Raw genomic sequence first — 25,845 nt, 5'->3', positions numbered from 1 at the left:
TATAAATACATTTAATAGAAATATAGGACAAAGCAAACATCACGACAAGAGAGACAACACAACACTACATAAAGAGAGACCTAAGACAACAACATAGCAAGGCAGCAACACAACATGACAACATGGTAGCAACATAACATAGCAACAACATGGTAGCAACACAACATGACAACCCAGCATGGTAGCAACACAACATGACAACCCAGCATGGTAGCAACACAACATGACAACCCAGCATGGTAGCAACACAACATGACAACAACATGGTAGCAACACAACATGACAACAAAATGATAGCAACACAACATGGTAGCAACACAACATGACAACAACATGGTAGCAACACAACATGGTAGCAACACAAGATGGCAGCAGCACAACATGGTAGCAACACAACATGACAACCCAGCATGGTAGCAACACAACATGACAACAACATGGTAGCAACATAACATGACAACAACATGGTAGCAACACAACATGACAACCCAGCATGGTAGCAACACAACATGACAACCCAGCATGGTAGCAACACAACATGACAACAACATGGTAGCAACACAACATGACAACAAAATGATAGCAACACAACATGGTAGCAACACAACATGACAACAACATGGTAGCAACACAACATGGTAGCAACACAACATGGCAGCAGCACAACATGGTAGCAACACAACATGACAACCCAGCATGGTAGCAACACAACATGACAACAACATGGTAGCAACATAACATGACAACAACATGGTAGCAACACAACATGACAACCCAGCATGGTAGCAACACAACATGACAACCCAGCATGGTAGCAACACAACATGACAACAACATGGTAGCAACACAACATGACAACAAAATGATAGCAACACAACATGGTAGCAACACAACATGACAACAACATGGTAGCAACACAACATGGTAGCAACACAACATGGCAGCAGCACAACATGGTAGCAACACAACATGACAACCCAGCATGGTAGCAACACAACATGACAACAACATGGTAGCAACATAACATGACAACAACATGGTAGCAACACAACATGACAACCCAGCATGGTAGCAACACAACATGACAACAACATGGTAGCAACACAACATGGTAGCAGCACAACATGACAACAACATGGTAGCAACACAACATGGTAGCAGCACAACATGGTAGCAACACAACATGGTACAAACATCATTGGGCACAGAAAACAGCACAAAGGGCCAGAAGGTAGAAACATCAATACATCACAGACAACAGCACAAAGGGCCAGAAGGTAGAGACATCAATACATCACAGACAACAGCACAAAGGGCCAGAAGGTAGAGACATCAATACATCACAGACAACAGCACAAAGGGCCAGAAGGTAGAGACATCAATACATCACAGACAACAGCACAAAGGGCCAGAAGGTAGAGACATCAATACATCACAGACAACAGCACAAAGGGCCAGAAGGTAGAGACATCAATACATCACAGACAACAGCACAAAGGGCCAGAAGGTAGAGACATCAATACATCACAGACAACAGCACAAAGGGCCAGAAGGTAGAGACAACAATACATCACGCAAAGCAGCCAAACGGTCAGTAAGAGTGTCCATGATTGAGTCTTTGAATGAAGAGATTGAGATAAAACTGTCCAGTTTGAGTGTTTGTTGCAGCTCATTCTAGTCGCTAGCTAGCTAAAGCCCATACCTTTAGTGAAGAGGCCTAAACCCATACCTTTAGTGAAGAGGCCTAAACCCATACCTTTAGTGAAGAGGCCTAAACCCATACCTTTAGTGAAGAGGCCTAAACCCATACCTTTAGTGAAGAGGCCTAAGCCCATACCTTTAGTGAAGAGGCCTAAGCCCATACCTTTAGTGAAGAGGCCTAAGCCCATACCTTTAGTGAAGAGGCCTAAGCCCATACCTTTAGTGAAGAGGCCTAAACCCCATACCTTTAGTGAAGAGGCCTAAACCCCATACCTTTAGTGAAGAGGCCTAAGCCCATACCTTTAGTGAAGAGGCCTAAGCCCATACCGTTAGTGAAGAGGCCTAAGCCCATAGCTTTAGTGAAGAGGCCTAAGCCCATAGCTTTAGTGAAGAGGCCTAAGCCCATACCGTTAGTGAAGAGGCCTAAGCCCATACCGTTAGTGAAGAGGCCTAAGCCCATAGCTTTAGTGAAGAGGCCTAAGCCCATAGCTTTAGTGAAGAGGCCTAAGCCCATAGCTTTAGTGAAGAGGCCTAAGCCCATACCTTTAGTGAAGAGGCCTAAGCCCATACCGTTAGTGAAGAGGCCTAAGCCCATACCTTTAGTGAAGGGGCCTAAACCCCATACCTTTAGTGAAGAGACCTAAACCCCATACCTTTAGTGAAGGGGCCTAAAACCCATACCTTTAGTGAAGGGGCCTAAACCCCATACCTGTAGTGAAGAGGCCTAAACCCCATACCTGTATTGAAGAGGCCTAAACCCCATACCTTTAGTGAAGAGGCCTAAACCCCATACCTTTAGTGAAGAGGCCTAAACCCCATATCTTTAGTGAAGGGGCCTAAAACCCATACCTTAAAAGGCCCAAGTTAAGAGGCCTAAGCCCATACCTTTAGTGAAGAGGCCCAAGTTAAGAGGCCTAAGCCCATACCTTTAGTGAAGGGGCCTAAAACCCATACCTTAAGAGGCCCAAGCCCATACCTTTAGTGAAGAAGCCCAAGTTAAGAGGCCTAAGCCCAGACCTTTAGTGAAGAGGCCCAAGTTAAGAGGCCTAAGCCCAGACCTTTAGTGAAGAGGCCCAAGTTAAGAGGCCTAAACCCCATACCTTTTCAACTCCAATCAAACTACATAGGTTTGCAACCAGGAGTCAGCCACAGAAATGTCACACCCTGATCAGTTTCACCTGTCCTTGTTATTATACCCTACTGTACTGTACAGTTCTCTTCTGTGCGGAGCTGTCCAAACTTGTGAAACATAGATGTCTATGATTGGTTCAGATTTGGTCTGGCCAGGGTTGACTGACCAAATTTCAACGTCCATGGACGTACAGTGTTGGTCGGTGCTCAGTGGGTGAGGATGCTTGTAACAGTAAATGGAAAGAGGGTAGGTGGTAGGTGTCATGGTAGGTGTCGTGGTAGGTGTCTAGGTAGGTGTCATGGTAGGTGTCGTGGTAGGTGTCATGGTAGGTGTCTAGGTAGGTGTCATGGTAGGTGTCTAGGTAGGTGTCATGGTAGGTGTCGTGGTAGGTGTCATGGTAGGTGTCGTGGTAGGTGTCATGGTAGGTGTCGTGGTAGGTGTCTAGGTAGGTGTCATGGTAGGTGTCTAGGTAGGTGTCATGGTAGGTGTCGTGGTAGGTGTCTAGGTAGGTGTCATGGTAGGTGTCATGGTAGGTGTCGTGGTAGGTGTCATCCAGGTGTCATGGTAGGTGTCTAGGTAGGTGTCATGGTAGGTATCTGTCGTGGTAGGTGTCTAGGTAGGTGTCATGGTAGGTGTCCATGGTAGGTGTCGTGGTAGGTGTCATGGTAGGTGTCTGGTAGGTGTCTAAGGTGTCATGGTAGGTGTCGTGGTAGGTGTCTAGGTAGGTGTCATGGTAGGTGTCGTGGTAGGTGTCGTGGTAGGTGTCTAGGTAGGTGTCATGGTAGGTGTCATGGTAGGTGTCGTGGTAGGTATCGTGGTAGGTGTCGTGGTAGGTGTCAGTAAGAGCTGGGAGAGCTGACATTAACTGGAGGGAGAGAAAACAAACACCATTGTAAATACAATTTATGCTTATTTATTTTCCCTTTTGTACATCGTTACAACACTGTATACAGTATATACATAATATGACATTTGTAATGTCTTTATTCTTTTGGAACTTATGTGAGTGTAATGTTTACTGTTCATGTTTGTCTATTTCACTTTTGTATATTATCTACTTCACTTGCTTTGGCAATGTTAAAACATGTTTCCCATGACAATAAAGCCCTTGAATTGAATTGAGAAGAGAGAGAGAGAAGAGAAAGAGAGAGAACAGAGAGATGAGACAGAGAGAGGACAGAGAGAAGAGAGAGAAGAGAGAGCGAGGTTGTCCTGGGCCCAGTTTCCCAAAAGAATCTGATGGCATCTTAAGGCTATAGTTCTAAGGATGAGCCATGGTTATGCTTTTGGGAAACAAAAGTTGTCATCTCTCCACAAGAGATTAGGGGAACTGTTTTCAAAGTCTTGCTTTGACCACCAGATGACCTGAAGAGAGAAAACAGTTATTAGCTGAACATAACAGCCAGTGGAAGAGAGGACAGTAACAGGAGACACTATGAGCTGAACATAACAGTCAGTGGAAGAGAGGACAGTAACAGGAGACACTATGAGCTGAACATAACAGGAGACACTATGAGCTGAACATAACAGTCAGTGGAAGGGAGGACAGTAGCAGGAGACACTATGAGCTGAACATAACAGTCAGGACCTTCTTGAAAATCAGTCAGGTAGAAGGGAGGACAGTAACAGGAGACACTATGAGCTGAACATAACAGTCAGTGGAAGAGAGGACAGTAACAGGAGACACTATGAGCTGAACATAACAGGAGACACTATGAGCTGAACATAACAGTCAGTGGAAGGGAGGACAGTAGCAGGAGACACTATGAGCTGAACATAACAGTCAGTAGAAGAGAGGACAGTAACAGGAGACACTATGAGCTGAACATAACAGGAGACACTCAGTAGAAGGGAGGTAGAAGGGAGGACAGTAACAGGAGACACTATGAGCTGAACATAACAGTCAGTAGAAGGGAGGACAGTAACAGGAGACACTATGAGCTGAACATAACAGTCAGTAGAAGGGAGGACAGTAACAGGAGACACTATGAGCTGAACATAACAGTCAGTAGAAGGGAGGACAGTAACAGGAGACACTATGAGCTGAACATAACAGTCAGTAGAAGAGAGGACAGTAACAGGAGACACTATGAGCTGAACATAACAGTCAGTAGAAGGGAGGACAGTAACAGGAGACACTATGAGCTGAACATAACAGTCAGTGGAAGAGAGGACAGTAACAGGAGACACTATGAGCTGAACATAACAGTCAGTGGAAGGGAGGACAGTAACAGGAGACACTATGAGCTGAACATAACAGTCAGTAGAAGGGAGGACAGTAACAGGAGACACTATGAGATGAACATAACAGTCAGTGGAAGGCAGGACAGTAACAGGAGACACTATGAGCTGAACATAACAGTCAGTAGAAGGGAGGACAGTAACAGGAGACACTATGAGCTGAACATAACAGGAGACACTATGAGCTGAACATAAGTCAGTGGAAGGGAGGACAGTAACAGGAGACACTATGAGCTGAACATAACAGGAGACACTATGAGCTGAACATAACAGTCAGTAGAAGGGAGGACAGTAACAGGAGACACTATGAGCTGAACATAACAGTCAGTAGAAGGGAGGACAGTAACAGGAGACACTATGAGCTGAACATAACAGTCAGTAGAAGGGAGGACAGTAACAGGAGACACTATGAGCTGAACATAACAGTCAGTAGAAGGGAGGACAGTAACAGGAGACACTATGAGCTGACCATAACAGGATGCCAGTGGAAGGGAGGACAGTAACAGGAGACACTATGAGCTGAACATAACAGTCAGTAGAAGGGAGGACAGTAACAGGAGACACTATGAGATGAACATAACAGTCAGTAGAAGGGAGGACAGTAACAGGAGACACTATGAGCTGAACATAACAGTCAGTAGAAGAGAGGACAGTAACAGGAGACACAGTAGTGAAGCTGACCATAACAGCCAGTGGAAGGAGGACAGTAACAGGAGACACTATGAGCTGACCATAACAGCCAGTGGAAGGGAGGACAGTAACAGGAGACACTATGAGATGACCAGTAAGGACAGCCAGTGGAAGGGAGGACAGTAACAGGAGACACTATGAGATGACCATAACAGTCAGTGGAAGGTATGGACAGTAACAGGAGACACTATGAGCTGACATAAGGTGAAGGAGGACATAACAGCCAGTGGAAGGGAGGACAGTAACAGGAGACACTATGAGATGAACATAACAGTCAGTGGAAGAGAGGACAGTAACAGGAGACACTATGAGCTGAACATAACAGCCAGTGGAAGGGAGGACAGTAACAGGAGACACTATGAGCTGAACATAACAGTCAGTAGAAGGGAGGACAGTAACAGGAGACACTATGAGCTGAACATAACAGTATGTCAGTAGAAGGGAGGACAGTAACAGGAGACACTATGAGCTGAACATAACAGTCAGTAGAAGGGAGGACAGTAACAGGAGACACTATGAGCTGAACATAACAGTCAGTAGAAGAGAGGACAGTAACAGGAGACACTATGAGCTGAACATAACAGTCAGTAGAAGGGAGGACAGTAACAGGAGACACTATGAGCTGAACATAACAGTCAGTAGAAGGGAGGACAGTAGCAGGAGACACTATGAGCTGAACATAACAGTCAGTAGAAGAGAGGACAGTAACAGGAGACACTATGAGCTGAACATAACAGTCAGTAGAAGGGAGGACAGTAACAGGAGACACTATGAGCTGAACATAACAGTCAGTGGAAGAGAGGACAGTAACAGGAGACACTATGAGCTGAACATAACAGTCAGTGGAAGGGAGGACAGTAACAGGAGACACTATGAGCTGAACATAACAGTCAGTAGAAGGGAGGACAGTAACAGGAGACACTATGAGCTGAACATAACAGGAGACACTATGAGCTGAACATAAGTCAGTGGAAGGGAGGACAGTAACAGGAGACACTATGAGCTGAACATAACAGGAGACACTATGAGCTGAACATAACAGTCAGTAGAAGGGAGGACAGTAACAGGAGACACTATGAGCTGAACATAACAGTCAGTAGAAGGGAGGACAGTAACAGGAGACACTATGAGCTGAACATAACAGTCAGTAGAAGGGAGGACAGTAACAGGAGACACTATGAGCTGAACATAACAGTCAGTAGAAGGGAGGACAGTAACAGGAGACACTATGAGCTGACCATAACAGGATGCCAGTGGAAGGGAGGACAGTAACAGGAGACACTATGAGATGAACATAACAGTCAGTAGAAGGGAGGACAGTAACAGGAGACACTATGAGATGAACATAACAGTCAGTAGAAGGGAGGACAGTAACAGGAGACACTATGAGCTGAACATAACAGTCAGTAGAAGAGAGGACAGTAACAGGAGACACTATGAGCTGACCATAACAGCCAGTGGAAGGGAGGACAGTAACAGGAGACACTATGAGCTGACCATAACAGCCAGTGGAAGGGAGGACAGTAACAGGAGACACTATGAGATGACCATAACAGCCAGTGGAAGGGAGGACAGTAACAGGAGACACTATGAGATGACCATAACAGTCAGTGGAAGGTAGGACAGTAACAGGAGACACTATGAGCTGACCATAACAGCCAGTGGAAGGGAGGACAGTAACAGGAGACACTATGAGATGAACATAACAGTCAGTGGAAGAGAGGACAGTAACAGGAGACACTATGAGCTGAACATAACAGCCAGTGGAAGGGAGGACAGTAACAGGAGACACTATGAGCTGAACATAACAGTCAGTAGAAGGGAGGACAGTAACAGGAGACACTATGAGCTGAACATAACAGTATGTCAGTAGAAGGGAGGACAGTAACAGGAGACACTATGAGCTGAACATAACAGTCAGTGGAAGGGAGGACAGTAACAGGAGACACTATGAGCTGAACATAACAGTCAGTAGAAGGGAGGACAGTAACAGGAGACACTATGAGCTGAACATAACAGGATGCCAGTGGATGGGAGGACAGTAACAGGAGACACTATGAACTGAACATAACAGTCAGTGGAAGGGAGGACAGTAACAGGAGACACTATGAGCTGAACATAACAGTCAGTGGAAGAGAGGACAGTAACAGGAGACACTATGAGCTGAACATAACAGGAGACACTATGAGCTGAACATAACAGTCAGTAGAAGGGAGGACAGTAACAGGAGACACTATGAGCTGAACATAACAGTCAGTAGAAGAGAGGACAGTAACAGGAGACACTATGAGCTGAACATAACAGTCAGTGGAAGGGAGGACAGTAACAGGAGACACTATGAGCTGAACATAACAGTCAGTGGAAGGGAGGACAGTAACAGGAGACACTATGAGCTGAACATAACAGTCAGTGGAAGGGAGGACAGTAACAGGAGACACTATGAGCTGAACATAACAGTCAGTGGAAGGGAGGACAGTAACAGGAGACACTATGAGCTGAACATAACAGGATGCCAGTGTAACGATTGTCGTCGGGAGAAGAAGAGGACCAAGGTGCAGCGTGGTAAGTATTCATAATAGTTTTAATATAACGAATACTTGAACAAAAAACAACAGGCCAAACGAACAGTTCTGCAAGCTGCAAAACACACAAAACAGAAAACAACTACCCACAACCCATAGTGGGAAAACAGGCTGCCTAAGTGTGGTTCTCAATCAGAGACAACGAATGACAGCTGCCTCTGATTGGGAACCATACCAGGCCAAATACATAGAGATCTAACACACAGAACAAAACATAGAATGGCCACCCCAACTCACGCCCCGGCCAAACTGAAAATAGAGACATAAAAAGGGAACTAAGGTCAGGACATAACAGCCAGTGGAAGGCAGGACAGTGGTTTGTGACCTCTGTGATTTCTCCTTGTAGATCATTCAAATTGCTATAATTACAGTACTGATTTTGAGGTAACTCTGTTACCGATTTCAATTACGTGTTTTAATCATTTTAATAATTCATAAACAAACTTGATTTCAGTAAAAACACTCTAACTAATTGGTAGGTCTACCTTCCGTGAACTTTCATTATCCCCTCCCTCCTCACGAGGGAGAGAAACGTAAACATATCTGAAATGGTCAATCAGCCGTTGCTACAACTATTTTTGTGGACTTATAAATTAATGATGTGTACCTTTTTGATTCTTGAATAAAATAACTTTCAAATACCTCATGATCTTTAGTTCACCTGTCATACCCCATCAGAACACAAAATACAAGATCGTTTTTACTCCAATGTAAACACACACTATATAGCCTCAAAACATAGTTAAGACGTAGTTAGGTCTGTCTATGAATTTGAAAGCGATCCCATTTCTCCAGCCCCAGTATTTTACTGAAACCAGGGGAGGCCACTTTGTTATCGTTTCTACTGCTGATTGCAGCTTTAAAGATGTGGGGTTTCTGGTAAAGGAATTACAAGGCGTAAGCCAATGTTTACAGAAGGCAAATCATTTATCCAAAACTAAATCTAAGTGTTTATATTAGTTGGTAGGGGGTATTCACGTCAACATAATTGTGTTTTGATATATTTCAAATACATTTTAAGACTATTTATTTCTGGTAAATGTTTTTCAAAGATTATTTTTCCATCGGTTTGACCAGAAATCAAAGCCTTTGCTTATTCCACATTTTTTTGGGATGGAAAATGGTTGAAAAAAATGTAGATTATAACTTAATTTCGATAGACTCTTGGCTTTCATTTGACAACAATTTGACATGCTCCTGAACTTCACGTTGGTGCTCATGGGTCCTTTTCAGATTAAAATGCCCTTTATCTTTCTCTATTGGAGTGTTATACTCCAGTCCAGTGTGAGTTTATAAATGGGTGTATTGATGATTCCAGAGGTTTATGTTTATCAGTAGACTAGGCAACTTCCGGTTGATCCGTTTGCACACAAAACAATATTCCTCAACTTCCAAAGGTTTCAAAGGGAAATTACATTCAATTAAACAATAAAACATCAAACAAGCCACGAGAAGCGGTTAAAAACGACCACCGCCTACAGATCAGCGAAACAGAACCTACTCTTCAGCCATTGGCCAGCGCCACTTCTTCTTCTTCGTGTGAATTTCCGGCAGACTTGAGGCTTTTTTGTGTATTGCTGCCTTTCTCAATTCAGAATGTTAATAATTCCACATTATTGATTAAATATATTTCAATGAAAAGGGAAATGTGCACGGTAAAAAAAAAAGATATATATTTGCACAACCCACTAACCCTGCACCCATAAAACCAAAACACCCCCTCACCGCTCCTACGCCTGGACACCGGACTGGGAGGACGTGACTTCTCCCAACACCTCTTTTTAATACAACCTTGTGTTGCTCAACTCAGCGTGAATGTGCCAAGTGAAATTCATGTTTATGTAGAATGCGCAACACATATTAGGAAAAATTCGGTGGTTGTATGCGATCAAGTTTTTAAATTTTAATTATACACTTCAGCACCACAGTTGTACAGGAAAAAAAGGTACAGGTAAAGCCCTTTCAAAATTAACTTAAAAAAAAATATATATACAAAGAATCGATTGCTGGTGACTCAATGTTGAGTCACTAGTGAATCAATGTTGAGTCCCTAGTGAATCAATGTTGAGTCACTAGTGAACCAATTTTGAGTTACTAGTGACTCTCCGCCTCGATGGAAGAGAGAGAGGACGGTGTTGACAGTTCCTCCGCTGTAGATTCACCAGGAGTCATTTCATGCCTATTTTGTACGAGATTTTAGCTCATTTACCATAGTTTGTTTTCAGATCCATTTTTAAGAAAGTTCTCTTCCTGGACTCTCGCAGCATGACAAGTCTATGTTGAAGACAGGTAAATGAGCTACTAGTTACCGTTGGCTATCTAGGTAAGCTAACGTTGGCTAGCTCGCATTTCCAGCCAGGTAGTGAGATGGCTAGCTAATTAGCTAACTACAGCCAGTATTATTTGTTTACACGATTAGCTACCCGGCTGTTAAATTAATATGATTTGATTATGTAGTTTAATAACAATGGTGTATATGACAAGCTGTTCTGTTTTACATATCGTTAGCTATCTCTAACGCGTTAGCTACGTTTAACTCAAAGGAAAACCGCAAACTAACCCACATAAACTAGCCAGTTAGTTAATAAATAAATAAAACATTAACGTTGCTTGCATAACAGCTGGCTTGTAAACGTTTAGCTGGTGGCTAGTTCGTCTTTCCAACCAAACTGTCGCATCTTTTAGCATGATGATGGTGGGTGGGAGGGTCGTGGGACATTCTGCACAGGCCAAGCCAGCTACAATATTGCGACAGTGATGCCCTTTACTTTGATTTTCACCATCACCCCCGTGGTCCCCATCACCTCCAGTGATCTAATCACAGGTGTGTGTGAGTGTGCGTGCGTGTAGCAGCTAATACGGGTATGTTTGTATACATAAGTTTGTCTTATTAGATCACTAGGAGGCACAATCTTTCGTAAGAAAATGACACAGAAGTCAGATGTCCTGGTGTCTGTTATCCTCAGGTCGAATTTGTCATTGGCATCACAGTGAGGGGTAAATGCTCAGCCAGCACAGCAGTATTTCCGTTTACATAGAGCTGTGATACTACTGAGTCAGGATTTGTGTCCCAAATTGCAAACTATTCCCTATTTAGTGCACTATTTTTTTTAAATTTACCACAGCCTATAGAGCTCTGGACAAAAGTAGTGTACTATAATTGGAAATGAGGTACCATTTGGGAGGCAAACAAACACTGCTCTGCTGCATACAGTATTTTTGCCACGAGGTGATTGTGTGCGCTGGACACGCTTGAGTGGTTATCTGACACACATAACAATCATTTTATGTTCTCATGGATCACTTGGTTTTTGTTTTCTGGTAGATTTTCCATATTGACTAATGTTTCCAATGTTTACACTAACAGCAAATTAGGCTAGTAGTTGGATTGACATTAGGTACTGTAGATAAAGTGCATGTACAGAACCTTCAGAAAGTATTCACACCCCTTTGACTTTTTCCACATTTTTTGTTGTTACAGTTTGACTTTTAAATGGATTAAATATGAGATTTTTGTGGTGTTGGCCTACACAAAATACCTCATAATGTCAGTCAAATTGTTTTTTAAAAGCTGAAATGTCTTGAGTCAATAAGTATTTAACCTCTTTGTTATGGTAAGCTTAAATAGTCACATAAGTTGCATGGACTCACTCTGTGTGCAATAATAGTGTTTAACATGATTTTTGAATGACTTCCTCATCTCTGGACCCCACACATACAATTATCTGTAAGGTCCATCAGTCGAGCAGTGAAATTCAATCACAACGACCAGGGAGGTTTTCCAATGCCTCACAAAGAAGGACACCTGTTGGTTGATGGGTTAAAAAAAGCAGACATCGAATATCCCTTTTGAGCATGGTGAAGTTATTAATTACAATTTGGACGGTATATCAAAACACCCAGCCACTACAAAGATACAGGCGTTCTTCCTAACTCAGTTGCCGGGGAGGAAGGAAACCACTCTGGGATTTCACCATGATGCCAATGGTGACTTTAAAACTGTTAAGAGTTTAATGGCTGTGATAGGAGAAACAACATTGTACATTAGTTACTCCTTAATACTAATCTGAGTGAAAAGACAGGAAGCCTGTACGGAATGAGAATCTTTCAAAACATCCTGTTTGCAACAAGGCGCTAAAGTAATACTGCAAAAAAGGTGGCAAACCAGTTAACCCTTTGTATTCAGCACAAAAAGTAATGTTGTGGGCAAATCCAATATCAGATTTGCCACCAATGCTCTTTATAGGACACATCACTGCACTCTACTCTATACTCCTCTGTAAACTGGTCATCTCTGTATATATACTTGTTGCAAGACCCACTGGTTGATGCTTATTTATATAACCCTCTTAGGCCTCACTCCCCCGCCCCCCCCTATCTGATATATCTACTGCAGCCCTCATCCTTCACATACAACACCTATTCTGCCAGTCACATTCTGTTAAAGGTTCCCAAAGTGCACACATCCCTGGGTCGCTCGTCTTTTCAGTTCGCTGCAGCTAGCGACTGGAACGAGCTGCAACAAACACTCAAACTGGACAGTTTTATCTCAATCTCTTCATTCAACACTCAATCATGGACACTCTTACTGACAGTTGTGGCTGCTTTGTGTGATGTATTGATGTCTCTACCTTCTTGCCCTTTGCTGTTGTCTGTGCCCAATAATGCTTTTACCATGTTGTGTTGCTGCCTTGCTATGTTGTCTTAGGTCTCCATGTTGTGTTGTCTCTCTTGTCGTAATGTGTGGTTTGTCCTATATTTACAGTGGGGAGAACAAGTATTTGATACACTGCCGATTTTGCAGGTTTTCCTACTTACAAAACATGTAGAGGTCTGTAATTTTTATCGAAGGTGCACTTCAACTGTGAGAGATGGAATCTAAAACAAAAATCCAGGAAATCACATTGTATGATTTTTGAAGTAATTCATTTGCATGTATTTTTTTATTTTTAATCCCAGCCCCCATCCCCGCAGGAGGCCTTTCGCCTCTTGGTAGGCCGTCATTATAAATAAGAATTTGTTCTTAACTGACTTGCCTAGTTAAATAAAATAAATGAATATGACGTGTTGCTGAGTACCACTTCATATTTTCAAGCATGGTGGTGGGTGCATCATGTTATGGGTGTGCTTGTCATTGGCAAGGACTAGGGAGTTTTTTAGGATAAAAAAAAATAGAATAGAGCTAAGCACAGGCAAAATCCTTGAGGAAAACCTGGTTCAGTCTGCTTTCCAAGACACAGAGACAAATTCACCTTTTTCAGCAGTACAATAACCTAAAAACAAGGCCAAATCTACCCTGGACTAGCTTACCACAACGACATTGAATGTTCCTGAGTGGCCTTATTACAGTTTTGACTTAATCGGCTTGAAAATATATATATCAAGACTTAAATGGCTGTCTAGCAATGTTCAACAACCAACTTGACAGAACTTGAAGAATTTTAAAAATAAAAAATGTGCAAATATTGTACAATCCAGGTGTGCAAAGCTCTTAGACTTAGACCCAGAAAGACTCACAGCTGTAATCGATGCCAAAGGTGATTCAAACATGTATTGACTTGGTTGTAAATATGTAAATTATTATGTAAATTATCAATTAAATGGGCAAAAAATTGTAAGAACATGTTTTCACTTTTGTCATTACGGGGTAAATGTACAGTGTTACAGTATTCTATCTCTACTGAAGTGTACACTGAATGTGCCAGTATTTGCTCACTGTCGTACCACTTCTTCTTCTACCCTTTCTGCCCACAGCATGCGGTGACTGTGAGGCGGGCCCCATCCTGAGTCTGTACGATGAAGAGCCCGGTGCACAGGTCTGTTTGTGTGACTACGGGGCCTGAGTGAATGTGGGTCTCTTCTAGAAGCAGTGAGGATTTCCTACACTGGACAACTTGTTACAGCTGTTGATCAGTCATTGATAATAATCTGCCAATAGTTTTCATGTCATTACGATGATGGGACTCCTGAGTGGCGTAGCGGTCTAAGGCAAGATCCATGTGTGTAAAGCAAGATGTATTGGGGACAGCAGGTATGAATGAATAAGGTGTTGTTGTTCAGGTGCAGGGACGTGGAGAGGCAGGCTGCCTGCCTGCAGACTGAGCAGCCGTGTGTCCCCGTCTCCCAGCACATCCCCAGCGGCATGTGGTTTATCAGGTAGTTAGATTTACATATTTTGGTCCTTTTAATTTTTTTTTATAGCAGATTCTCTTATCCAGAGTGACTTACGTTTTTCGTACCGGTCCCACGTGGGACTCGAACCCACAACCCTGGTTTTGCAAGCGGCGTGCTCTACCAACTGAGCCACATGGTAAACATAGTTGTCCATAATGCAACCTTTGGGTTGCTAGACCGTGGGGTTAGCGTGCTCTACCAACTGAGCCACATGGTAAACATAGTTGTCCATAATGCAACGTTTGGGTTGCTAGACCGTGGCGTTAGCGTGCTCTACCAACTGAGCCACATGGTAAACATAGTTGTCCATAATGCAACGTTTGGGTTGCTAGACCGTGGCGTTAGCGTGCTCTACCAACTGAGCCACATGGTAAACATAGTTGTCCATAATGCAACGTTTGGGTTGCTAGACCGTGGCGTTAGCGTGCTCTACCAACTGAGCCACATGGTAAACATAGTTGTCCATAATGCAACGTTTGGGTTACTAGACCGTGGCGTTAGCGTGCTCTACCAACTGAGCCACATGGTAAACATAGTTGTCCATAATGCAACGTTTGGGTTGCTAGACCGTGGCGTTAGCGTGCTCTACCAACTGAGCCACATGGTAAACATAGTTGTCCATAATGCAACGTTTGGGTTGCTAGACCGTGGCGTTAGCGTGCTCTACCAACTGAGCCACATGGTAAACATAGTTGTCCATAATGCAACGTTTGGGTTACTAGACCGTGGCGTTAGCGCGCGTTGAAAGGGTAACTTTCCCAGAATTCCCGGGTTGGAGGATTCCTGGATTTCCTGCTTATTTCAACTTAATTCCAGGAATCTTCCAGAAAACCCTAAACCTAAGTCTTTGTAATGAGAGGTCATGGTAGATCACTGACCTGGATCTTGTCTAAGTGATTATGTATTTGTGTTTACGCCTATATTGTCTGTAGCTGCCCACCTGGTGATAACGAGCACCAGAATGGAAACGAGTCAGCTGACTTCATAAAAAATAATTATTTATATATTTGATTTTTTTTTTGTGTGTTTTTTTTACTCAAATAACTGAGGCAACTTTGTGTATAGAAAAAAAAAGTGTGTAATAAAATGATTGAATCTGTTCATTCAGGGACGCGTGTGGCATCGTGTGCGGGGTTATCACCTGGATGTTGGTGTTCTATGCTGAGTTTGTTGTGCTCTTCGTCATGCTGTTGCCTTCTAAAAACCTGACCTATAGCTTAGTCAACGGGACTGTGTTCAACACTCTGGCCTTCCTGGCTCTCGCCTCTCACTTCAGGGCCATGTGCACCGACCCTGTGAGTTGTTCAAACTGAACACACTGTACACTTGACATGCTGGTGTTGTCTGGGTTGTGTTCATTCGGGCACAACACCGTAAGTAGAAAAACGTTTTGAAACAGTTTAAAGGAAAAGAGGAGTTTTGTTGTTGTTGGGATAAGTTCAGGTAGTGGCGGGCTCTTTATTAGTTTCAAAACGTTTTCCTCCTGTTTTGTGCCTAACTGAACACGACCGTACTCACATCTACAGTGGGGTGAACAAGTATTTGATACACTGCCAATGTTGCAGGTTTTCCTACTTACAAAGCATGTAGAGGTCTGTAATGTTTTATCATAGGTACACTTCAACTGTGAGAGACGGAATCTAAAACAAAAAAACAGAATCGCATTGTATAATTTTTATGTAATTCATTAGCATTTTATTGCATGACAAGTATTTGATCACCTACCAACCAGTATGAATTCCGGCTCTCACAGACCTGTTAGTTTTTCTTTAAGAAGCCCTCCTGTTCTCCACTCATTACCTGTATTAACTGCACCTGTTTGAACTCGTTACCTGTATCTCGTTGTTATTGTCAGTTGTACTAGTACTGTTAAATGCCTTTTCTTGCTGGCTCTTTCCCAACAATGCAGTAGTACTAGAAAACAAACAAAAATCACAAGAAATAAAAATGACAAGAACTTGAGAAAGTAAGTTAGCTACATACAGGGTCCGTTCCAGGGCCTGTTGCTGGAAAAAAGTATGAGTTATGGCTTTACACCCTCTGCTATAATGTGGATAAAGAGTTACCTGTCTAACAGAACACAGAGGGTGTTCTTTAATGGAAGCTTTGCCAACATAATCCAGGTAGAATCAGGAATTCCCCAGGGCAGCTGTCTAGGCCCCTTACTTTTTTCAATCTTTACTAACGACATGCTTTGAGTAGAGCCAGTGTGTCAATGTATGCGGATGACTATACACATCAGCTACTACAGAAGCTGAAATGACTGCAACACTTAAAGAGCTGCAGTTAGTTTCAGAATGGGTGGCAAGGAATAAGTTAGTCCTAAATATTTCAAAAAACTTGAAGCATTGTATTTGGGACAAATCATTCACTAAAGCTTGTGTGTTGTTACCTTGTCCTGAAGTTTCAGAAAAGCCCAGAATATTGCGGTTACGAGAGTCCTGTTGATAGAAAATCCACAATTAAGAGGTCAGAGGTTGCCAGTTTTCTATTCGCTTTAATCTCGCGAGTGCTCCCTTCTCCTGCCTCTTTTTTTTTTTTGCCTGTGTTTTCTCTTAGATAGCCTAAAAATTGGGTCGGAATTACGCAAATATCCCAGGGCAGATGAGTCGATGTTGAAGCTGGAATTGAGGTCATTAACTGCCGATCTGATGTTCAAAAGTTCTTGTCGATCATAAGTAAAAATTAAAAAAAAAAAATAGCAAAGTTGGGTCAGAGCTCGCAAGACTGCAGCCAATACAGTAATGCACCAGCTTAAAACACATCAACATTCTATAACACTGCCTGACCACTGCAACAGTAGACCCCATTTCACCAACAGGTGAGTCATGATAAGTCATCAAGTCAACTCACTGCTCTGTCTGTCCTATAGGGAGCTGTGCCAACAGGAAACGCCACTAAAGAGTACATCGAGAGTCTTCAGCTGAAGCCGGGACAGGTGGTGTACAAGTGTCCCAAGTGCTGCAGCATCAAGCCTGACCGGGCACATCACTGTAGGTAGGATGACTCGGCACATCACTGTATGTAGGATGACTGTCCCAGAGAACACTGCAGGTAGAGTAACCCTGACGGACACTGTCCCAGAGGACACTGCAGGTAGAGTAACCCTGACTGACACTGTCCCAGAGAACAGAGGACACTGCAGGTAGAGTAACCCTGACTAACACTGTCCCAGAGAACACTGCAGGTAGAGTAACCCTGACTAACACTGTCCCAGAGAACACTGCAGGTAGAGTAACCCTGACTGACACTGTCCCAGAGAACACTGCAGGTAGAGTAACCCTGACTGACACTTTAGTCCCAGAGTGTGTAATTAGTTCACTGCAGGTGTGTAATTGAGTTCTCTCCCTCCATACTAGTGTGTGTTAGTTCTCTCTCTCCCTCCATACTAGTGTGTGTAATTAGTTCTCTCTCTCCTCCATACTAGTGTGTGTAATTAGTTCTCTCTCTCCATACTAGTGTGTGTAATTAGTTCTCTCTCCCTCCATACTAGTGTGTGTAATTAGTTCTCTCTCTCTCCATACTAGTGTGTGTAATTAGTTCTCTCTCTCCATACTAGTGTGTGTAATTAGTTCTCTCCCTCCATACTAGTGTGTGTAATTAGTTCTCTCCCTCCATACTAGTGTGTGTAATTAGTTCTCTCTCTCTCCATACTAGTGTGTGTAATTAGTTCTCTCTCTCCCTCCATACTAGTGTGTGTAATTAGTTCTCTCTCCCTCCATACTAGTGTGTGTAATTAGTTCTCTCTCTCTCCATGGATGTTCCCTCCCTACTAGTGTGTGTAATTAGTTCTCTCTCTCCATACTAGTGTGTGTAATTAGTTCTCTCCCTCCATACTAGTGTGTGTAATTAGTTCTCTCTCTCCCTACTAGTGTGTGTAATTAGTTCTCTCTCTCCATACTAGTGTGTGTAATTAGTTCTCTCTCTCCCTCCCTCCCTACTAGTGTGTGTAATTAGTTCTCTCTCTCCATACTAGTGTGTGTAATTAGTTCTCTCTCTCCCTCCCTCCATACTAGTGTGTGTAATTAGTTCTCTCTCTCTCCATACTAGTGTGTGTAAGTAGTCTCTCTCTCTAGTGTGTGTAATCCATACTAGTGTGTAATTAGTTCTCTCCCTCCATACTAGTGTGTGTAATTAGTTCTCTCCCTCCCTACTAGTGTGTGTAATTAGTTCTCTCCCTCCATACTAGTGTGTGTAATTAGTTCTCTCTCCCTCCATACTAGTGTGTGTAATTAGTTCTCTCTCCCTCCATACTAGTGTGTGTAATTAGTTCTCTCCCTCCATACTAGTGTGTAATTAGTTCTCTCATACTAGTGTGTGTAATTAGTTCTCTCTCTCTCCCATACTAGTGTGTGTAATTAGTTCTCTCTCTCCATACTAGTGTGTGTAATTAGTTCTCTCCCTCCCTCCATACTAGTGTGTGTAATTAGTTCTCTCTCTCCCTCCATACTAGTGTGTGTAATTAGTTCTCTCTCTCCATACTAGTGTGTGTAATTAGTTCTCTCTCTCCTCCATACTAGTGTGTGTAATTAGTTCTCTCTCTCCCTCCATACTAGTGTGTGTAATTAGTTCTCTCTCTCCATACTAGTGTGTGTAATTAGTTCTCTCTCTCCTCCATACTAGTGTGTGTAATTAGTTCTCTCTCCCCTCCATACTAGTGTGTGTAATTAGTTCTCTCCCTCCATACTAGTGTGTGTAATTAGTTCTCTCTCTCCATACTAGTGTGTGTAATTAGTTCTCTCTCTCTCTCCATACTAGTGTGTGTAATTAGTTCTCTCCCTCCATACTAGTGTGTGTAATTAGTTCTCTCTCTCCATACTAGTGTGTGTAATTAGTTCTCTCTCTCCCTCCATACTAGTGTGTGTAATTAGTTCTCTCTCCCTCCATACTAGTGTGTGTAATTAGTTCTCTCTCTCCATACTAGTGTGTGTAATTAGTTCTCTCTCTCCATACTAGTGTGTGTAATTAGTTCTCTCTCCTCCATACTAGTGTGTGTATTAGTTCTCTCTCCTCTCCATACTAGTGTGTGTAATTAGTTCTCTCTCCATACTAGTGTGTGTAATTAGTTCTCTCTCTCCATACTAGTGTGTGTAATTAGTTCTCTCTCTCCATACTAGTGTGTGTAATTAGTTCTCTCTCTCCATACTAGTGTGTGTAATTAGTTCTCTCTCCCTCCATACTAGTGTGTGTAATTAGTTCTCTCTCTCCCTCCATACTAGTGTGTGTAATTAGTTCTCTCTCTCCCTCCATACTAGTGTGTGTAATTAGTTCTCTCTCTCCCATACTAGTGTGTGTAATTAGTTCTCTCTCCTCCATACTAGTGTGTGTAATTAGTTCTCTCCCTCCATACTAGTGTGTGTAATTAGTTCTCTCTCTCCTCCATACTAGTGTGTGTAATTAGTTCTCTCCCTCCATACTAGTGTGTGTAATTAGTTCTCTCTCTCCATACTAGTGTGTGTAATTAGTTCTCTCTCCTCCATACTAGTGTGTGTAATTAGTTCTCTCTCTCTCCATACTAGTGTGTGTAATTAGTTCTCTCTCCATACTAGTGTGTGTAATTAGTTCTCTCTCTCCATACTAGTGTGTGTAATTAGTTCTCTCTCTCCCCTACTAGTGTGTGTAATTAGTTCTCTCTCTCCATCCATACTAGTGTGTGTAATTAGTTCTCTCTCCTCCATACTAGTGTGTAATTAGTTCTCTCTCTCTCCATCCATACTAGTGTGTGTAATTAGTTCTCTCTCTCCATACTAGTGTGTGTAATTAGTTCTCTCCTCCATACTAGTGTGTGTAATTAGTTCTCTCTCTCCATACTAGTGTGTGTAATTAGTTCTCTCTCTCCCTCCATACTAGTGTGTTAGTTCTCTCTCTCCATACTAGTGTGTGTAATTAGTTCTCTCTCTCTCCATACTAGTGTGTGTAATTAGTTCTCTCTCTCCTCCATACTAGTGTGTGTAATTAGTTCTCTCTCTCCATACTAGTGTGTGTAATTAGTTCTCTCTCTCCCTCCATACTAGTGTGTGTAATTAGTTCTCTCTCCCTCCATACTAGTGTGTGTAATTAGTTCTCTCTCCCTCCATACTAGTGTGTGTAATTAGTTCTCTCCATACTAGTGTGTGTAATTAGTTCTCTCTCTCTCCCATACTATACTGTGTGTAATTAGTTCTCTCTCCTCCATACTAGTGTGTGTAATTAGTTCTCTCTCTCCATACTAGTGTGTAATTAGTTCTCTCTCTCCCTCCATACTAGTGTGTGTAATTAGTTCTCTCTCTCCTCCATACTAGTGTGTAATTAGTAATTAGTTCTTAGTTCTCTCTCCCATACTAGTGTGTGTAATTAGTTCTCTCCTCCATACTAGTGTGTAATTAGTTCTCTCTCTCCCATACTAGTGTGTGTAATTAGTTCTCTCTCTCTCCATACTAGTGTGTGTAATTAGTTCTCTCCCTCCATACTAGTGTGTGTAATTAGTTCTCTCTCCCTCCATACTAGTGTGTGTAATTAGTTCTCTCTCTCCTCCATACTAGTGTGTGTAATTAGTTCTCTCTCTCCCTCCATACTAGTGTGTGTAATTAGTTCTCTCTCTCCATACTAGTGTGTGTAATTAGTTCTCTCTCTCCTCCATACTAGTGTGTGTAATTAGTTCTCTCTCCTCCATACTAGTGTGTGTAATTAGTTCTCTCTCTCATACTAGTGTGTGTAATTAGTTCTCTCTCCCTCCATACTAGTGTGTGTAATTAGTTCTCTCTCTCCCCTCCATACTAGTGTGTAATTAGTTCTCTCTCTCCATACTAGTGTGTGTAATTAGTTCTCTCTCTCCTCCATACTAGTGTGTGTAATTAGTTCTCTCCCCATCTAGTGTGTGTAATTAGTTCTCTCTCTCCATACTAGTGTGTGTAATTAGTTCTCTCTCTCCTCCATACTAGTGTGTGTAATTAGTTCTCTCTCCCTCCATACTAGTGTGTGTAATTAGTTCTCTCTCTCCATACTAGTGTGTGTAATTAGTTCTCTCTCCATACTAGTGTGTGTAATTAGTTCTCTCTCTCCATACTAGTGTGTGTAATTAGTTCTCTCTCCATACTAGTGTGTAATTAGTTCTCTCTCTCTCCATACTAGTGTGTGTAATTAGTTCTCTCTCTCCATACTAGTGTGTGTAATTAGTTCTCTCTCTCTCCATACTAGTGTGTGTAATTAGTTCTCTCTCTCCCTCCCTCCATACTAGTGTGTGTAATTAGTTCTCTCCCTCCATACTAGTGTGTGTAATTAGTTCTCTCCCTCCCTACTAGTGTGTGTAATTAGTTCTCTCTCTCCCTACTAGTGTGTGTAATTAGTTCTCTCCCTCCATACTAGTGTGTGTAATTAGTTCTCTCTCTCCCTCCATACTAGTGTGTGTAATTAGTTCTCTCTCTCTCCTCCATACTAGTGTGTGTAATTAGTTCTCTCTCCCTCCATACTAGTGTGTGTAATTAGTTCTCTCTCCCTCCATACTAGTGTGTGTAATTAGTTCTCTCTCTCCCTCCATACTAGTGTGTGTAATTAGTTCTCTCTCTCCTCCATACTAGTGTGTGTAATTAGTTCTCTCTCCCTACTAGTGTGTGTAATTAGTTCTCTCTCCATACTAGTGTGTGTAATTAGTTCTCTCTCTCCATACTAGTGTGTGTAATTAGTTCTCTCTCCCTCCATACTAGTGTGTGTAATTAGTTCTCTCTCTCCATACTAGTGTGTGTAATTAGTTCTCTCTCTCCCTCCATACTAGTGTGTGTAATTAGTTCTCTCTCTCCTCCATACTAGTGTGTGTAATTAGTTCTCTCTCTCTCCCCTACTAGTGTGTGTAATTAGTTCTCTCTCCCCTCCATACTAGTGTGTGTAATTAGTTCTCTCCCTCCCATACTAGTGTGTAATTAGTTCTCTCCCTCCATACTAGTGTGTGTAATTTCTCTCCTCCCATACTAGTGTCTTAGTTCTCTCCCTCCATACTAGTGTGTGTAATTAGTTCCTCTACTAGTGTGTGTAATTAGTTCTCTCTCTCCTCCATACTAGTGTGTGTAATTAGTTCTCTCTCCTCCATACTAGTGTGTAATTAGTTCTCTCTCCTCCATACTAGTGTGTGTAATTAGTTCTCTCTCCCTCCCATACTAGTGTGTGTAATTAGTTCTCTCTCCTCTCCATACTAGTGTGTGTAATTAGTTCTCTCCCTCCATACTAGTGTGTGTAATTAGTTCTCTCTCCATACTAGTGTGTGTAATTAGTTCTCTCTCTCCCTCCATACTAGTGTGTGTAATTAGTTCTCTCCCTCCATACTAGTGTGTGTAATTAGTTCTCTCTCCTCCATACTAGTGTGTGTAATTAGTTCTCTCTCCCTCCATACTATACTCTCTCCCTCCATACTAGTGTGTGTAATTAGTTCTCTCTCCCCCATACTAGTGTGTGTAATTAGTTCTCTCTCCCTCCATACTAGTGTGTGTAATTAGTTCTCTCTCTCTCATACTAGTGTGTGTAATTAGTTCTCTCTCTCCATACTAGTGTGTGTAATTAGTTCTCTCCATACTAGTGTGTGTGTGTAATAGTGTGTAGTTCTCTCTCTCCATACTAGTGTGTGTAATTAGTTCTCTCTCTCCCTCCATACTAGTGTGTGTAATTAGTTCTCTCTCTCCCTACTAGTGTGTGTAATTAGTTCTCTCCCTCCATACTAGTGTGTGTAATTAGTTCTCTCTCTCCATACTAGTGTGTGTAATTAGTTCTCTCTCTCCCCCATACTAGTGTGTGTAATTAGTTCTCTCTCTCCATACTAGTGTGTGTAATTAGTTCTCTCTCTCCATACTAGTGTGTGTAATTAGTTCTCTCTCTCCCTCCATACTAGTGTGTGTAATTAGTTCTCTCTCTCCCTCCATACTAGTGTGTGTAATTAGTTCTCTCTCCATACTAGTGTGTGTAATTAGTTCTCTCCCTCCATACTAGTGTGTGTAATTAGTTCTCTCCCTCCATACTAGTGTGTGTAATTAGTTCTCTCTCTCCCTCCATACTAGTGTGTGTAATTAGTTCTCTCTCTCCATACTAGTGTGTGTAATTAGTTCTCTCTCTCCCTCCCTCCATACTAGTGTGTGTAATTAGTTCTCTCTCCCTCCATACTAGTGTGTGTAATTAGTTCTCTCTCTCCCTCCATACTAGTGTGTGTAATTAGTTCTCTCTACTAGTGTGTGTAATTAGTTCTCCCTCCATACTAGTGTGTGTAATTAGTTCTCTCCCTCCATACTGAGTGTGTGTAATTAGTTCTCCATAGTGTGTGTAATTAGTTCTCTCCTCCATACTAGTGTGTAATTAGTTCTCTCTACTCTCTCTCCATACTAGTGTGTAATTAGTTCTCTCCTCCATACTAGTGTGTGTAATTAGTTCTCTCTCCCTCCATACTAGTGTAATTAGTTCTCTCTCTCCTCCATCCATACTAGTGTGTGTAATTAGTTCTCTCCCTCTCCATACTAGTGTGTAATTAGTTCTCTCTCCTCCATACTAGTGTGTGTAATTAGTTCTCTCTCTCCCTCCATACTAGTGTGTGTAATTAGTTCTCTCTCTCCATACTAGTGTGTGTAATTAGTTCTCTCCCTCCATACTAGTGTGTGTAATTAGTTCTCTCCTCTCCATACTAGTGTGTGTAATTAGTTCTCTCTCCCTCCATACTAGTGTGTGTAATTAGTTCTCTCTCTCCCTCCATACTAGTGTGTGTAATTAGTTCTCTCCCTCCCTCCATACTAGTGTGTGTAATTAGTTCTCTCTCTCCCTCCATACTAGTGTGTGTAATTAGTTCTCTCTCCCTCCATACTAGTGTGTGTAATTAGTTCTCTCTCCCTCCATACTAGTGTGTGTAATTAGTTCTCTCTCTCCCTCCATACTAGTGTGTGTAATTAGTTCTCTCTCTCCCTCCATACTAGTGTGTGTAATTAGTTCTCTCCCTCCTCCATACTAGTGTGTGTAATTAGTTCTCTCTCTCCTCCATACTAGTGTGTGTAATTAGTTCTCTCTCTCCCTCCATACTAGTGTGTGTAATTAGTTCTCTCCCTCCCATACTAGTGTGTGTAATTAGTTCTCTCTCCCTCCATACTAGTGTGTGTAATTAGTTCTCTCTCTCCTCCATACTAGTGTGTGTAATTAGTTCTCTCTCTCCCATACTAGTGTGTGTAATTAGTTCTCTCCTCCATACTAGTGTGTGTAATTAGTTCTCTCTCCTCCATACTAGTGTGTAATTAGTTCTCTCTCTCCATACTCCATACTAGTGTGTGTAATTAGTTCTCTCTCTCCCATACTAGTGTGTGTAATTAGTTCTCTCTCTCCTCCATACTAGTGTGTGTAATTAGTTCTCTCTCTCCTCCATACTAGTGTGTGTAATTAGTTCTCTCTCTCCATACTAGTGTGTGTAATTAGTTCTCTCCCTCCATACTAGTGTGTGTAATTAGTTCTCTCCTCCATACTAGTGTGTGTAATTAGTTCTCTCTCTCCATACTAGTGTGTGTAATTAGTTCTCTCTCTCCCTCCATACTAGTGTGTGTAATTAGTTCTCTCTCTCCCTCCATACTAGTGTGTGTAATTAGTTCTCTCTCTCCCTCCATACTAGTGTGTGTAATTAGTTCTCTCTCTCCTCCATACTAGTGTGTGTAATTAGTTCTCTCTCTCCCTCCATACTAGTGTGTGTAATTAGTTCTCTCTCTCCATACTAGTGTGTGTAATTAGTTCTCTCTCTCCCTCCATACTAGTGTGTGTAATTAGTTCTCTCTCCTCCATACTAGTGTGTGTAATTAGTTCTCTCTCCCTCCATACTAGTGTGTGTAATTAGTTCTCTCTCCCTCCATACTAGTGTGTGTAATTAGTTCTCTCTCTCCCTACTAGTGTGTGTAATTAGTTCTCTCCCTCCATACTAGTGTAATTAGTTCTCTCCTCCCATACTAGTGTGTGTAATTAGTTCTCTCTCTCCCTACTCTCTCCCTCCATACTAGTGTGTGTAATTAGTTCTCTCTCCTCCATACTAGTGTGTGTAATTAGTTCTCTCTCCCTCCATACTAGTGTGTGTAATTAGTTCTCTCCCTCCATACTAGTGTGTGTAATTAGTTCTCTCTCTCCCTCCATACTAGTGTGTGTAATTAGTTCTCTCTCTCCCTCCCTCCATACTAGTGTGTGTAATTAGTTCTCTCCCTCCATACTAGTGTGTGTAATTAGTTCTCTCTCTCCCTACTAGTGTGTGTAATTAGTTCTCTCTCCCTCCATACTAGTGTGTGTAATTAGTTCTCTCTCTCCCTCCATACTAGTGTGTGTAATTAGTTCTCTCTCTCCTCCATACTAGTG

General features: G+C 42.2%; 2 protein-coding genes across 3 annotated transcripts in view; both read left to right on the top strand.

The window, feature by feature from the left end:
* LOC135575108 (doublecortin domain-containing protein 2-like) overlaps nucleotides 1-25,845 on the top strand; it is a 492,912-nt gene that overhangs the window by 311,509 nt on the left and 155,558 nt on the right. The gene's annotated exons all lie outside the window — the stretch shown is intronic.
* Nucleotides 10,103-17,671, top strand: LOC135575107 (palmitoyltransferase ZDHHC3-A-like). 2 transcript variants are annotated; one of them, XM_065027305.1, is made up of 5 exons: nucleotides 10,103-10,297; nucleotides 14,101-14,162; nucleotides 14,407-14,502; nucleotides 15,629-15,815; nucleotides 17,393-17,671. In XM_065027305.1, exons 2-5 carry the CDS (start codon nucleotides 14,143-14,145, stop codon nucleotides 17,519-17,521), a joined length of 432 nt encoding a protein of 143 aa, XP_064883377.1. In that variant the 5' UTR covers nucleotides 10,103-10,297; nucleotides 14,101-14,142; the 3' UTR covers nucleotides 17,522-17,671. The 2 variants fall into 2 exon arrangements, with proteins under 2 accessions (XP_064883377.1, XP_064883376.1); XM_065027304.1 differs by lacking the exon at nucleotides 10,103-10,297 and adding an exon at nucleotides 10,436-10,635 and having other exon boundaries at nucleotides 17,393-17,548.

The sequence above is a fragment of the Oncorhynchus nerka genome, linkage group LG14 (genome assembly GCF_034236695.1).
Source record: "Oncorhynchus nerka isolate Pitt River linkage group LG14, Oner_Uvic_2.0, whole genome shotgun sequence".
Taxonomy (NCBI): domain Eukaryota; kingdom Metazoa; phylum Chordata; class Actinopteri; order Salmoniformes; family Salmonidae; genus Oncorhynchus; species Oncorhynchus nerka.
This window is presented reverse-complemented; position numbering and strand designations above follow the sequence as displayed.

Coding starts and splice junctions, on each gene's coding strand:
- LOC135575107 (XM_065027305.1), top strand. CDS start 14,143: ATGAAGAGCCCGGTGCACAG. Junction 14,503..15,628: donor AGCGGCATGTGGTTTATCAG/GTAGTTAGATTT, acceptor CTGTTCATTCAG/GGACGCGTGTGGCATCGTGT. Junction 15,816..17,392: donor GGGCCATGTGCACCGACCCT/GTGAGTTGTTCA, acceptor TCTGTCCTATAG/GGAGCTGTGCCAACAGGAAA.